The sequence below is a fragment of the Zalophus californianus genome, chromosome 7, assembly GCF_009762305.2.
Source record: "Zalophus californianus isolate mZalCal1 chromosome 7, mZalCal1.pri.v2, whole genome shotgun sequence".
Lineage (NCBI taxonomy): Eukaryota > Metazoa > Chordata > Mammalia > Carnivora > Otariidae > Zalophus > Zalophus californianus.
This window is the reverse complement of record NC_045601.1, coordinates 21,280,897-21,295,699: the sequence shown is the minus strand read 5'-3', so window position 1 is coordinate 21,295,699 and position 14,803 is coordinate 21,280,897. Positions and strand designations below refer to the sequence as shown.

Here is a 14,803-nt window from a genome sequence, read left to right as displayed (position 1 = left end):
ATTCACTTGGAGGTATAGGATTCCAAACAGTATGATTCAATGCAATCATATAATAAAGAAATACTAAAAAATAATATTCCTGATCCAAATTTGAACTGGCACCTAGAAAATTAGCTAAGAGGCTCTGGATTTATTTAAATATATTTTGAGATGTTTGGTCTTATCAACATGAACTTTTCCTGCAGAGTTTGTTCTGGGTAATGTTCTGTGATAAGCATTTTACCAAAGAGGTATTCCTCCCCACCCTCCCGACACACATGCCCAAACAACCTAACTTTAAACAGAAATATGAATACTTGTAATAATATAGATTTAATCTCTCTGAATTCTCTTTGTGCCATAGTTTTACTGATTGAGTCTATTCAAAGAACATGTAGGCCTTGTCAGATAGTTAATATGGAAACTGACATCCGCCCATATTTTTACAGCCTGGTAATTTGAGTAATTCCAAGTGTTCTTGTTGCTACCTTTTGTTAACAGTTGTTACATGTCTAGGCAGTTCAGTGAAGCTTTGAATATTACTCTTCAAAAAATCATATATTAAGGTTAAAAATCTGCTCTTTAAAGGTCAGTAGAAATTAGAATTACATTTTGAACTGGTTACATGAGGAGAGGTGAGGGAAGAGAAGTAGAAATCATTCAGAAAAAACCCACAGCCATGGAAAGCTTTAAGATAGGAAGAACTTACTTAAGTTATGTGTGGAAGGGAGGTCTTCAGGGCTAAAAAACACCTCCAGATTTACGGATGAAAGAAAAAAAATTAGATGATTTTGATGCACATAATCTGCAGATAACTTCCAGATAACTGGAAGCAACTGGTGCAGAATTACCAGTACAAACCAGTAAAGCCAACACAGCCTGGCCAGTGATCTGTACGTTGAGCCAGAAGGGAACAGGAAGTGAATTAGGAGCATACAAAAGGGATGTTCAGTGAGCTCAGTGAGTCCGTGGTGACAGCAGTTTTGAAAGAGGCTCAGCTGCATGTCCAGTATCCAGCTGACAGATCTGGAAGGTCTTCTCAGGCCTGATGAGCTATAAAATGAGGACAAATGACTCAGCCACAAAATCTCCATTGACCAACGACTGCTTTTTTGTCATGATGAACGTGGTTCGAGTTTTCAGTAGTACTTCTGGCCGGATAAACATATCAACACATTTGATATTTTCCTCTGCTGGTTCTTTTGAGTTCTCAAGAAAAAATCTCCCTCCTTCAGCTCATTCCTTCAAACCTGAGAGGAGCAGAAGAGGAAGGCCTCCCCCTTCCAAGCTACATGACATGTAGAAATGCATACTAAGAAAAGCGCTGAGTTGCGTTGGATTGTAAATATTCGAGGTGATGTGTTTGGAGCCACCTGGCCCTCACTTTTCCCGCTGCCCCTGCCCCCACTGCTCGTCAGCCCGGGGCCTCTGCACCACTTGTCAGCTCACCTGTTCATGATTAATCTCTTCCTCCTCCCATCTTCTCTGTTTACTTGAAATGCCCTGACCCTTCCTCCGCAAAGGTCTATAACCCTTTATCCCTCCCAGACACTGTTAAAAATTTACTTCTTTTGGAAACGTTTACAAGCTAATCCCACCTGCCTCCAATTTTTCCAGAACTTTATGATTGCCTGTAACGACTGTTTCTCACCTAGGCGCCATATGCTTGCCTTTGTGTGATAGGTAATATCAGGAGGAGTGCACTGCGGACAGCTCAGGTCAGGGGTGGTCTCATTTTGTGCAAACCCCCACCCAGCATGAGGTCCTCATGTAGAGGGTGTGCTGTCACTGCTTTGTCACTGTTCATTCATTTACTGGACTCCATGATTGTGCAGGAGATAAGACCACGTAAAGAGACTTGGTTCCCACACTCCAGGAACCTACACTCAGAGATAGCAGGTTATGCCTGGACACACGCTTTCAGCAGATTCCTCTTGCCCTCAGAATGGAATGGTCTTTGCCATGAAGAACAAGGCAAGCTTCCTTGAGTAGGAAGCACATAAGCCAGGCCTTAGCAGTCGCATAGGATTTAGGTACATGGCTATAAATCAGGGGTAAGGGGGAAGGGACTTCTGTACATAAGCATCAGAGGTGTGGTTGGCATTCAGGGAACGTAGTGGAGTCTGAATGGAGTGGGTTATGAACTATCCAGTATTCAGAAATGTCCTTAAAATCAGTTTAGATCCACTTGGAAGGTCATTTTTTTCCCATGAAACCTTTTCTCATTCGTTTAGTTTTTTTGTTCCTCAAGCTCTCAAAATGTTGCATTTAATGTTTGCATTTGTTTTTTATGGAGTGGGGTGCTATAGCACATTTTCTCTTTTGTGGGAGTTAGGAGATAGGCCCAGATGCAGATGTATGCTTTAGACGGTATCTAAGGCGGAAGGGAGGACCACGTGAACAGGGACAAGTACATGGTTCAGGTAAAAGATCATGGGGACTAAGCTGGCGGGTGTCGGTCATGGGGGGGCGAAGACGGTATGGATTGGTGAGGAGGAAAAAGAACTGATAACTGCGGCGATTTGCTAGTTGATAACCGGCAGAGGGTGAAAGAAGGACAGTGTTAGTACATTTCAGGATTTGCAGACTCGTAGTCCATAGAAGGTGGTAACACCATTACTGGATTGCAACATAATAAGACCTTTATTTGGGACATATTAAGGTAGAGGTCCCTGAAACAGAATAGGAGAGTTCTGTTTGGGAAAAGAACAGCAGGAATGTGGGTCGGGTGTTCAGGCAGGAGATGGGGATGAGAAAACAGAATCGGGAGCCATCCAGTGAGAAGGGATTACTGAAGTATTGACAGTGAGTGAGGGTATCAGGATTACAGAGGGAAGGCGCAATGATGCAAGACCTTGAGCGCCATCTGTATTTCTGAGGTGTCTGGAGAAGAGGAGGTAGGAGAGGTGTTAAGAAGGAATGGTCAAGGGGCGCCTGGGTGGTTCACTTGGTTAAGCATCTGCTTCGGCTCAGGTCATGATCCCAGAGTCCTGGGATCGAGCCCCACATCAGGCTCCTTGCTCAGCAGAGAGCCTGCTTCTCCCTCTCCCTCTGCTGCTCCCCCCTGCTTGTGCTCTCTCTCTCTTTCAAATAAATAAATAAATAAAATCTTAAAAAAAAAAAAAAAAAGAAGGAATGGTTAAACAGTTCAAGAACCTAAGAGTTACAGAAGCCCAAGGTCAGGTGCTAAACTGTGTGGTTTTGCAGAACAGGAGAGTGATGATCCATTTCCATTCGATCCCCTGTGCCTCATATGTGGGATTAAAAAAAAAGCCTGAAAGTTGGTTAGAAAATGGTTCTGCTGTTTGTTTCATTTGCCACATGACCGAGCTGTCATTTGTCTCCCTTTGAAAAGAGAAAATCATAATTTTGTGTGATTTAAATGTAGTCTGTTTTTTAAAGGAACCTAAATGTGACACATTGCAGGAAGGATGGATGCCTGGCTTAGGCACTAAGGCGAAGTGTCAAAGTAAATCACTAAAAATTGAAGACGTGATCATCTGTGGGATGTGCAAATTACTGTAACAGCTACAGAGTGTATCACAAAGGAGGCTGTTCTAGAAGAAATGCAAGGGCAGCACGATCCAAGAAATGGTCTTTCTGGAATTTGGTCTATTGTCACTTTATGCCACATGTGGATACAATAGCAGTGCTGAGTTGCTGACATAATTAGCGTTGGAATTCAGAAAACTTAGAGCATTTTGGCAGTATTTGAATATGTTTCTTTGTGTCTGTGTGGAATTATAGTTCTGTTGCCACCATCATGAAGCACTTCTTTTTGTCAAGCACTGTGAAGGATGAGTTTGAATTTTCCTCCTGCCCTCTGGAAGTTTATAATTGAAAATAACGTACAGTGCCAAGAAGTAGGGTACAAGTGATATGGAAGATTCCAGATGGTTCTTAATTTTTTTTCTTTTTTTTTTTTTTTTTCTTTTTTTTTTTTAAATTTTTTATTGTTATGTTAATCACCATATATTACATCATTAGTTTTTGGTGCAGTGTTCCATGATTCATTCTTTGTTCATAACACCCAGTGCTCCATGCAGAACGTGCCCTCCTCAATACCCATCACCAGGCTAACCCATCCCCCTACCCCCCTCCCCTCTAGAACCCTCAGTTTGTTTTTCAGAGTCCATCATCTCTCATGGTTCGTCTCCCCCTCTGACATACTCCCCTTTTCTTCCTCTCCTGTTATCTTCTTCTTTTTCTTTTTTCTTAAAATATGTTGCATTATTTGTTTCAGAAGTACAGATCTGTGATTCAACAGTCTTGCACCATTCACAGCGCTCACCGTAGCACATACCCTCCCCAATGTCTATCACCCAGCCACCCCATCCCTCCCACCCCCAACCACTCCAGCAACCCTCAGTTTCTTTCCTGAGATTAAGAATTCCTCATATCAGTGAGGTCATGCTCTGGTTTCTCTTCAGATCGCATAAATCTTTCGCCTTTTACTTAATTTTTTTTCTGATACCATCTCTAACTCATGTGAAGCTTACACAAGTTATTTTTGCAATTAGCTAAAATTTTACCAATGATGTATTTGATATCGGAAGGAAAGAGATTGACCTATTATCCAGACTTGTGTTTTATTTTTGTCTCTTTCTATCTCTTTTTTAAATGAAGTCTTCCGTGTTGAGTTGTTTTAGAAATAATTTTATTCTGTATAATTTTAAAGCAGTTCTTTTCCATTATAGGTAACTTGAAAAAAAATTATTCTATGGTATTTAAGCAGCAAGAGTGGACACATTTCATAAATGTCTTTAAAAATTTAAAATTAGTGGTTATTCAGTGGTTAAAAATAGATAAATACAAAGGAAGCTATTCGTTCATTTTATTTAACTGTCAAAATATGTCATTATATTTTCTGAGGGGATAGTTTTGCATCAGACAAGGAGGAAATAGTTGGCTATATTAAAATTAAAAGTTCCCCTGACCTTATTTCTTTTAAATTTAAAAAGTTAAATATGGTGGGGCACCTGGGTGGCTCAGTTGGTTGAGCATCTGGCTCTTGATTTTGGCTCAGGGCATGATCTCAGGGTCCTGGGATTGAGCCCCACATTAGGCTCTGTGCTCACTGGGGAGTCTGCTTGAGGATTCTCTCTCTCCCTCTTCCTCTGCCTCTCTCTTTCTAAAATAAAAAAATAAATAAATCTTTTTTTTTTTTAAAGTTAAATAGGGAGATAGGGAAAACATTTTATAAAGCAGGAATTTCAATGAGCAGACCTTAAATTCATGTAGGTTCTGTAATTTTCCAAACCCCTATCTTTTAGATTTAGAAGAGTCATTTCTACACTGTTTCCCTGTTCTCAGTTAGCTAAATAATGACTCAAAGTTGATTGAAAAGAAAGATTATGTAAGTTTTGTTCTTTTTTGTCTAAACCTTTCCTCCTGGGCCATGAGGATCTCCCCTAGCACAACACGTGCTTACCCCTGAGAGCCAAGTGTCTGCCTCAGCATGACCAGTGCTGCCCACGTGTAAGCCACACACCATCCATAGTGCTGTTGTCATTTCTGAGAGCCCCCTAGACTTCCTTGAATTCTTGTCTTTTCCCAAGCAGTTCTATCTTCCTGGAATTCTTTCCTTGCTTTACATGGTCTCTTGTATCTTATATTCTTTAAGGCCCATTTCAAACCCCACCTGCCCAGGGAGCCTTTTTTAGGCTCCTTCTACTCCCCTATGGTAATAGCTGTCCTAGAAATCTATGTATTCTCATTGCTTTTTCACTCCTTTAGTAAAGTTATCAGTACGCTCACTCTCCCTCTCTGACTGGCCATCTTTGAGAGCGGGGGCTCCAGCTTATCCTTCTGTGCCCATCTTGCTCTAGCCCTGGCCAGTCCCACTGTAGATGTCCTGCACATGAAGCATAAAAGTGGGAGCAAATACACAAAGGCCCATGGATGTGGCCTGTACTGTGGACCTCTACAAATCCCATGTAGCTAAAATGGCCTCTATGCCAAAGCATCATGGGAAGCAAACCAGGTTAGGGCCAGATTTGGAGGGCATTCTAGATCAGGTTTGTTCAGCAGACAGTAAAAAGCTACTTTTTTTTGGCAGAACCCATTTTTTTAACTGCACATTTTCAGTGAATTTTGTATGTCATAATGTATGTACATGTTGAGAAACAGAATGATTGGTTTGGCCGTGGTATAAAGGATGCCTGGGAGGGGGTGAGCAGGCTGTTCTCAGGAGTTAGGAGAAGAGCAGTGCCATATTTTAGATGTTTTGCTATGTGGACTAGATTTATTTATGCCTTCCTATGTTTAAAAGTAGAAAAAGCCTGAAGAGAGGAAAGCCAGAAAAGGAAAGTAGGAAGAATTGATATTCCAAAGAGCAAAAAATGGGATCAGATTGAAAAGTAACAGAGTTTAGATGCAAAAGCATGAGAATAAGAGATTACAGATAAAGAGTTTAGAAATGTAAGAATGGAAATCCTATTTATTTCTTTAAAAATTGAAATTGGCTAGAAAGGATAGATTCTTAAGTTGGAGAATCAAGCTAAATACTTAAGATGGGAAATGTTTTTGTTTCAGTGTTGTTATGTAATGTAATGATTGTGCATATTCCTTTCTCTCACCTGATTAGTGGATCTCCTAGAGTTGAATACAACAAATGAAGTTTTCAAGCAGCACAAACTGAACCAAAATGATCAGCTGCTTAGTGTTCCAGATGTCATCAACTGTCTGACAACAACCTATGATGGCCTTGAACAAATGCATAAGGATCTGGTCAACGTTCCACTCTGTGTGGATATGTGTCTCAACTGGTTGCTCAATGTATATGACACGTAAGTTTGCATTGTTTCTCCTTAAAATATAATCATTGAATGAAATATATTGGTAATGCAAAATGTCTAAATTTTGAAATGAGTTTTTTAAGAAGTACTTTCAAAGTACTTTTCCTAATGGAAATATTTATGTTAATTGTTGAAAAGAATGACTTTCCAAAATTTGAACTCTTAACCAACAATATAACAAAAAAGAATGTCCACCTATTATCTCAAGATTTTGCTTCAATTTATAAATACTGTCAGATTCGTAGTGTCACATTGGCTAGGGGAAGCCTAATATAAATAAGTCCTATATCCTCCTCTCTTCTTTTGAAAGACAAAAATTTATATTTGTTGTTATGAGTTACAGTAATTGGCTCATAATAATCCACTTTGCAATTTTTGTATGACAACTTAAGAGCCATTTGAATGGCAATTAAAGGGATTTAATTTGTCTTTTGGTATTAGCTTTATTTATTGTAATGGTGGTTATGTGTATATGTGGTGTTTTAAATAGTTTATGCTATAGGACACTCTAATATCTGTAATTTAATTAGATGCTCACTGTTACATGAAGAGCACTCTCAACTTCCAGCATAACTCATTCGCCATTAATTTGGCTGTTTTGAATGTGATAGTGCATTTGTGAAATAATCAATTCTAGAAAGACGTGCTGTGGGCTGACATTTCCAAAACATTAGGAATGATTCATTCTTCTGGTAGGGGGTTAAAGTATGCAAAGATGAAATAAGAAAATGAGAACTGTTGATTTTTCTCTCAGAACCTAAAAGTTATTTTCCATTAATTAGCTGCATGAAAATTTGTGTTTGTCATCCGTTTATTTGATTTAGAGAGCAAGAAGATAGATGATAGTGTATAAATGTACATGTGTTTAGCAGTGGATGGATTCCATATAAGAAGTAAATGGTGACAACAATAGCTTTAGGGATGATTTAATTAAAATTTTGTTTCTTTTGATTAGAAAAGTTTGTTATCTTTCAATATTCACAAATATCACAACGAAGTTTTTTTTTTTTTTAAATAATTAAATAGCCATCGTGTACTTGAGGACTCTTAAGAAACTCACTGAAGAACAGATAGGTAGCATGAATCTCAGTTATAATAATGAATGTGGGATTTATGATATCCCTGTCTGGTATCTTTTAATACATTTCATTTTATCCTTTTTTATCCTTCTAGGGTAAAATATGACAGTTAGCATTAATTCACTATTTAGTTGATCTTCAATTTTTTAAACCTCCAAAAGAGACATTTTCTATATAGTAAATTCACCAAAATAGATGGTCAGTTGGGTATTTTAACTACAAAGCCTGTAACTTAGTTTGAGGACCCAAAAAGAATGCTAAATTCATAGACTACTTAGTTGAGAACTTCGTTAAGCACCACAGGGGTATGACAGAGATGCATATTTTGAGTAATAATTTCAGGAAGAACTGGAGAGGTGTTAAATCACCCTCCTCTAGTTCTAACACACTACATTAGTTTGCTAGGACTGCCATAATAGAGTACCACAAACTAGGTAGCTTAAATAAAAGACATTTATTTTCTTACAGTTCTGGGGACTAGAAGTCTAAGATCAATGTGCCAGCAGGGTTGGTTTCTTCTGAAGCCTCTCTCCTTGGCTTATAGATGGCTGTCTTCTCTCTGTGTCTTCATATGGTCTTTTTTCTATGTGTGTTTGTGCCCTAATCTTACAAAAACATCAGTCATATTGGATTGGGGCCCACCCTATGACCTCATTTTAAGTTAAATTACCTCTCTAAAGACCCAGTCTTCAAACACAGTCACATTCTGAGGTACTAAGTGGTTAGAGCTGCAACACATGAATTTTAGGAGGATCTAACTCATAACATGTAACACCTACATGTGCTGTTTTCACTGGACAGCAGAAGGAAATAGTGCCACTTAGTTGTGAAGGAAGCAGAATGTGAAATGTTGTGATTCATATTCTAGGGAATCAAATGTTGGCATATTTCCACTTTCCATCATCAAATGTGAACACATGAGAAATGCTATACTAAGGTACTGTTTCTTATTTAGAAAAACAGTTTCTTGAAATTTTCCATTTTAAAGGGAAAAAGGCTTTTAGGATTTATTTCCCTTCCATGGCAAAGAAATACAGTGAAGACCGTGCTGGGTCAGAATGGTGTATGCATTCAGTCTGGTTTTCTGTCTTGGAGAGGAATATCATGAATTAACCTAAGGAAAAAAAACACAGTTAAGCATACAATGGCAGTCTCAGATGGCCAGAGTTCGTTGCCCAAATTTCTCCTAACAACTGTAATTTATCAGTTTATGTAAACAAGAGTTATCAACTCAATTTTTAGGTTACTAGTTTTCTTTGAGAATCTGATGGAACTGTGATCTACATGATCCAATGCACTAGAACGTGTTGGACCCTAAGAAGTCTCTGAACCTTGGAAATGGTACCATGATCTAACTTTTCCATTCATTTAGCTATTTTGATATTCACTCATTAACCATATGTTTTTGACCGCCTTACTTTGTGTAGTATGATACAGCCAGAGCAGATATTTTCAGCTCTTGAAGTATATTCAAGCAGCTCTTGAATTAATGAGTGATGCACACACAGGAGATCATAGAATTCTAGAAGGAGAAGGACTTTGAGGACATTCCATCTTCCATTCTGCCCTCTTCATTTTACTCTGCCCTCTTTGTTTTACCAATTAAGAAATTGACCCAGTGAGATAAGAGACTTTATCCATAGCCACCTATTGCATATAAGTGGTAGATAGGGAATTAATACTCAGGTTTTTTTGATAATCACTTGTTTATTTCTGCCATATAGCTATATCTAAAAAAAAAGTACTTTTTAAGTTATAGTAAGTTTACTACTTATTTTCAAGTTTTAACATGTATCCAACTCCTAATATTCTGCATTTTTACCAAAAAAAAAAAACAAAACAAACCTATTTTCTTCTCTTGTGAATGATGAGAATCCAAATTTTTGGTTCTGGTTGCTTTGTACCTTGGCAGCCACTCAACTTTTGGCATCTCAATTTCTCATCTGAAGAATTGAGATAAAAATACCTGCTCTGCTTACCATACATAAGATATTTGTGAAGGGCAAATGAACTAATGTATGTAGAAAGGACTTTCTAAACTATAAAGATGAAATTTATTCCATTTATGAGTTCACAGCCTTACTCAGTCTTCATCTTCCCAGGTTAAAAAGTCTTAACTTCACTCTCTTCCTTCCAAATTTAATAGAAATAAAAAATGTTTAAATCACGATTTAAAGCAATAGTCTGGAACGCTTGGTTTAAATATTTTTGTCCCTACAGAAAATATTAACCTCATTTGCTGCAGTGTTAAGGCATTTTTCCACTGTGCCAAGATGGATATAATTTTATAAGGTACATATCTTTCCAGTTAAAGTAATTTCAGGAGTTACGTATGAAGACAATCCGGGGAACCAAATACTTAAATATTGGGTTATGTCACTCATTAATAAATTTCTTTGCCTCCCTCTTCTTTTTCAAATCCAGATATCTTATTTAACATCAAAGTCCTATCATCTGCTCGCAGATGATATAACTTGGACAGTTTTATCAACTGTTTGCCTTAGTACAAGCCTTTCCTCCACCCGAATGCATCTTGTCTCTGGTGTTCACACTGCTGCTTCTGTCCCCTTGCCCAGGATTTTCCCATGATAACCTACTTTCTCCTAGGGACAGTCCAGCCCTGTCATGCCTTCGGTATCTGATTTGAGTCCTCTCTTCTCTGTCAGACGTTATGAGACTAATAACTACTCAGACTAATTGCCAGTCAGAAATAACGAGTCAGCCAGAACTTTCTTGTACTTGACTTATTTCCATGTGTACATGTTGCTCTCCTGTTTTCTTGTGTTTCCCATTGTTTCCTTGTCTCTCTTCTCTAGCTGTATGTGACCTTATCGTGGGTGGGAACTGTGTCTTGTACTTTTTTGCTGATCCTCATGGTACACAGAACAATGCTGAGATCACAGGAAACCTTAGTAACTGTTAATGGTGTGATGAATGGATGATTGACATTTTCAGTAGCCTTCCTGATGACGTTCCTCTTTTGCGTTGTCATACAAGAGGTCATCCTCTAATACGTATCATTTTGATCTCTTTTCCCTTAAAGGATTCCTTTGTCCTTAGCCACATCCATCTACTAGTCTATTCACCAGCCTTTTGTTATCTTCTGCAGGTCTATTGTCTGATTATCCAGAGAATAAAATTTCCTAATTTTTAGAGGGAAGAAAACAGACTTAGTGTATTTTGGGGTGATAATTAGGAAACACCTAAAAAATGTGAACTAGAAACACAATTTGCAACATGGCTCAGCTTAAGGTTAATTTGAAAGTATTTCTATAATGGCAAGAAACGGGAATGAGTACATTAACTTAGATTTCTGCTTATAATGGCTATATCTGTTTGAAAATTTAAGTATTAGTTATTCCATAGGTCACTTCTGAATGTTGTACACATGCATATGAAGGGTTTAGTAAATTTATTGGATATGATTTAATATAGATTATGAACTCCAGGCTATTGAAGGACTGTTTTGAAAATACATTTCACTGATCTCTCAGCACGTTTTTCTTTTTTACTTACACTATGTCATGGCATATATACAGAAACTTACCTGAGTATTTACAATTTGAGAATAGAAGGTATCAATTAGTATTAATAGTAGGAATATCAATAAGAACAAGATTAAAATAAGTTTGACAAAAAGACCACCTAAAATTAAAATTACATGATACAAATATTTATGTTTTTTAGATAGCATGAATGACTAAATTTTATGCAATGATTAAGTTACATAGACATTTGTTATAAGTATTGAGTGTATCGTACCTTGTGTATTGAAAACATAGCTTGAGAAAAGTTAATGTTAAAAACCTAAACTGAAAGCAGATCCTGAATATGAAATAATAAAGATAGCAATAAAGACTTTTTTTTCTGGATTGTGTGTGATTCCATAGCAAGGATCATGTTACCAATTTTTGTAGTTTCTGCATCCCAGTCCCCATCCCAGGCTCTAGTACATTGGGACATTTGGTAGACAACTCAGAAATTCTTTGATAAATGACAAGAATAAAGACAACTCTATGCTTGCAAAGATAAAAATTTTCTTCTAGTCAACCTATGGTTTCTCATTGGCATAGTACCAAGCTATTTCCTTGTGTTGATTAATTAACACATTTTGTATTTAATTATAATTTAAGACTTCCCCAACTAGAGATTTCATACCTGTCTATGTAAGATCACTGACTATTATAATTACAGTAGTAATTTTAAAAAACTGAATTGACAGAGACCAAAATCAATGAAGACAACAAGTTTTTAAGTATCTTAACAAGTTATTAGCCCTTGTATAGTTAATTTTCTAGGTTTTGTACATTTGTTTTTAGATACATCATTATACTTTTCTTGCTATATTAAGCAACATGCATATTATATATACCTTTAGCTATCTATTTTAATCTTGCATTTGTAATTATTAATAGATTTCAATTCATACTATTTCTAAAAATATCTTTTCAGCTTTATAATTATCATTTTCATTTTACTTTTACTCATTCTTCCTAGTTCCTATGTTCCATGTAAGTGACTTCAGGCTATATATTCTTCCAGACTGGGCCACAAACATACTGTTAAAACGTGTCATGAAATTATGGTATGGATTTAAAATTATTAAAAGTGAATAGAAAAATTGCATCTCTAAGATGCAATCATTTTCTAATAGTTTACCCTGAAGAAAATAGATATTCAGAAATAATTAGTGTCCTGTATACAGCTTTAAATGCATCTTAACACATTGAGATTCTTACAATTACAGGGGTCGAACTGGAAAAATAAGAGTACAGAGTCTGAAGATTGGATTGATGTCTCTCTCCAAAGGTCTCTTAGAAGAAAAATACAGATGTATGTAAGACCTTTCCTGTGCAATAGTGTTTTTAGTAATAATAATGATAATAACAATTGATTGGAGGCTTAATTTATATGATTTGCTTGTAATAACAGTTTCCATTCTTTTTACCCCTTACTACACATGTCCCAGGCTAGACAAAGGGTATCAGTGAGAAGTGACGTAGATTTGTGTGAAATGAGGTGAGGTGCCTTGATGGAGTGAGAACCAACTGCACAGTATTTCTCATCTAAGTCGTAGAATAATCACCTCAGAACGTAGGCAGCATGACTTTTGTTTTTCAGCTGAAAAAAAATTAATTCTGAGATGGATTAAAAATCTAGTCCGTGGCTGCAGACACAATAAATTATGGGGGTAGAATTAGATCTTAGATTGTTCGGACTCTAAAGCCCGAGTTTCTATCTCTCTATACTTCCAATGATTGAAAAAAAAAATTAAGATGGTCTAGAACTATTACAGACATTGGCAAATAATTATATTTTATCATGTAAGAAAATAAAAAAAATTTGTTTTTATTCACCAAATAAATCCGTGGTATCCTTTTAGCTGTCAGTTAATGAGGGGCAGGCATCTTGGCATTTTGAAAGGGATGGGCTTGGGAGCCAAGGACACCTGCCTTCAAATCTCAGCATCGCTACTTAGTGGCTGAGTGACTTTGGGCCTGTTACCTGATCCCACTGAGTACCACTAGCTAAGAGGCGATATTACTCCCATTTCACATTTCAGAAAGCTGAAATGTAATGGATCTCCTTCAACTGAAGAATGAAGCTAATAGTTCCTGCTTTGAAAGCAATTAGAGATAATATGGGGAAAATACCTAGAAATAACAGCTGTTGAATAAATGGTAGCACTTGCTGGTGTGGCTCCAAACTCTGTAAAGTTTTTCTGATTTAATTTTGTCCATAAAGTGCAGGTGACTTGCGATGATTCTTTACAGAATCTATTCATATATTCTGGGGGTAAGGGTAGGGATATTTCATGAAAGTTGAGATACCAAAACACAAGAGGATGTTTGATCACAGGTCCTATAAACTTAGTTAAGTTTTGTATCTTCTGTGACCATACATACCTTTTTTTAAAACTTCTGTTTTCTGGAATGTCTGTGAGGTGATTTGCCTGTGAGTTTCAGGACTAGATCGTGGTGGTTTGTTTTTCTTAAGCCGTTTGACAAGGATGTCAGTGAAAAGAGATGTGGGATTTGTATGAAACAAAAAGCTGATTGTGGTAAGATCAGGAGGTGAGGTGCCTTGATGGAGTCAGAACCTAGTAAACCATGCAGAAAAAAAAAAAAAAAAAAGCTTTGCAGAGGCTTTTGTTGGGTGGCCCTTTATTTATCCAAAATTTAAATCATCCTCAGCATTGTAATTGTCGAAAGATCATAATTTTCAAAACTAATAATTGGGGTTTTCATGTGCTCCTGGAAGAATTTAGAGTTCCTTAGAAGTAACAGTTAGGTCATGGTGCTCATCTTACTCTGTAACAAATACAAATTCAAACTCAAGGTTTATCATGAATCTTAAAATGTAAGCATGATCTGCTTTCCTAGACCAATGATGCTTCCTCCCTTTCTTTGCAAGTTGATTATCAGAGAGTAACCTGAGACCAAAAGAGTTACAACACGATGACTGTAGTTATAGAGCAAAAACCAGATTCTACACAATATAGTATATAAAGATTTCTTTGTACACATACGTTCAAGCATATTTCTGAAATACATCATGTTTCAGATGAGGAGTGTATTTCAGCATACCGATACTCATGCACTCATCATACAATGGACACACTTTCAACAAATGCCAGCAAATTTAATCCTCCATATTATTTCACATTAAATTTTCAGATTATGGCAGGGAAAGCAGAGGCCCTGCAATGAAAATTTCTGATATTTATCTTAATCCGTGAAGTATGCTATTTTAGTACTTAATCAAATAAGACATCTCTTGGGTTGAAATCTTTAAGTCTTTCCTGTGAGTACTGAGACTCTGGAGATGTTCTGGGGTTTTTGTTTTGTTTCTTATTTTGAGGTCCTTAGCAACTCTGATTTTCGTTTTGATTTCCCCAGTGATATCAGAACACTTCCTCATTATTATTTCCTTTGTTAGATTAATACT

The 14,803-nt window shown here is 37.0% G+C and overlaps 1 protein-coding gene across 12 annotated transcripts in view; it reads left to right on the top strand.

The window, feature by feature from the left end:
* UTRN (utrophin) overlaps positions 1-14,803 on the top strand; it is a 500,526-nt gene that overhangs the window by 434,465 nt on the left and 51,258 nt on the right. For all 12 annotated transcript variants that reach the window (XM_027601866.2, XM_027601862.2, XM_027601867.2 and 9 more), the window contains 2 exons: positions 6,566-6,767; positions 12,603-12,688. In XM_027601866.2, the coding sequence (XP_027457667.2) occupies positions 6,566-6,767; positions 12,603-12,688 (288 nt within the window). The remainder of the gene's footprint in view (positions 1-6,565; positions 6,768-12,602; positions 12,689-14,803) is intronic.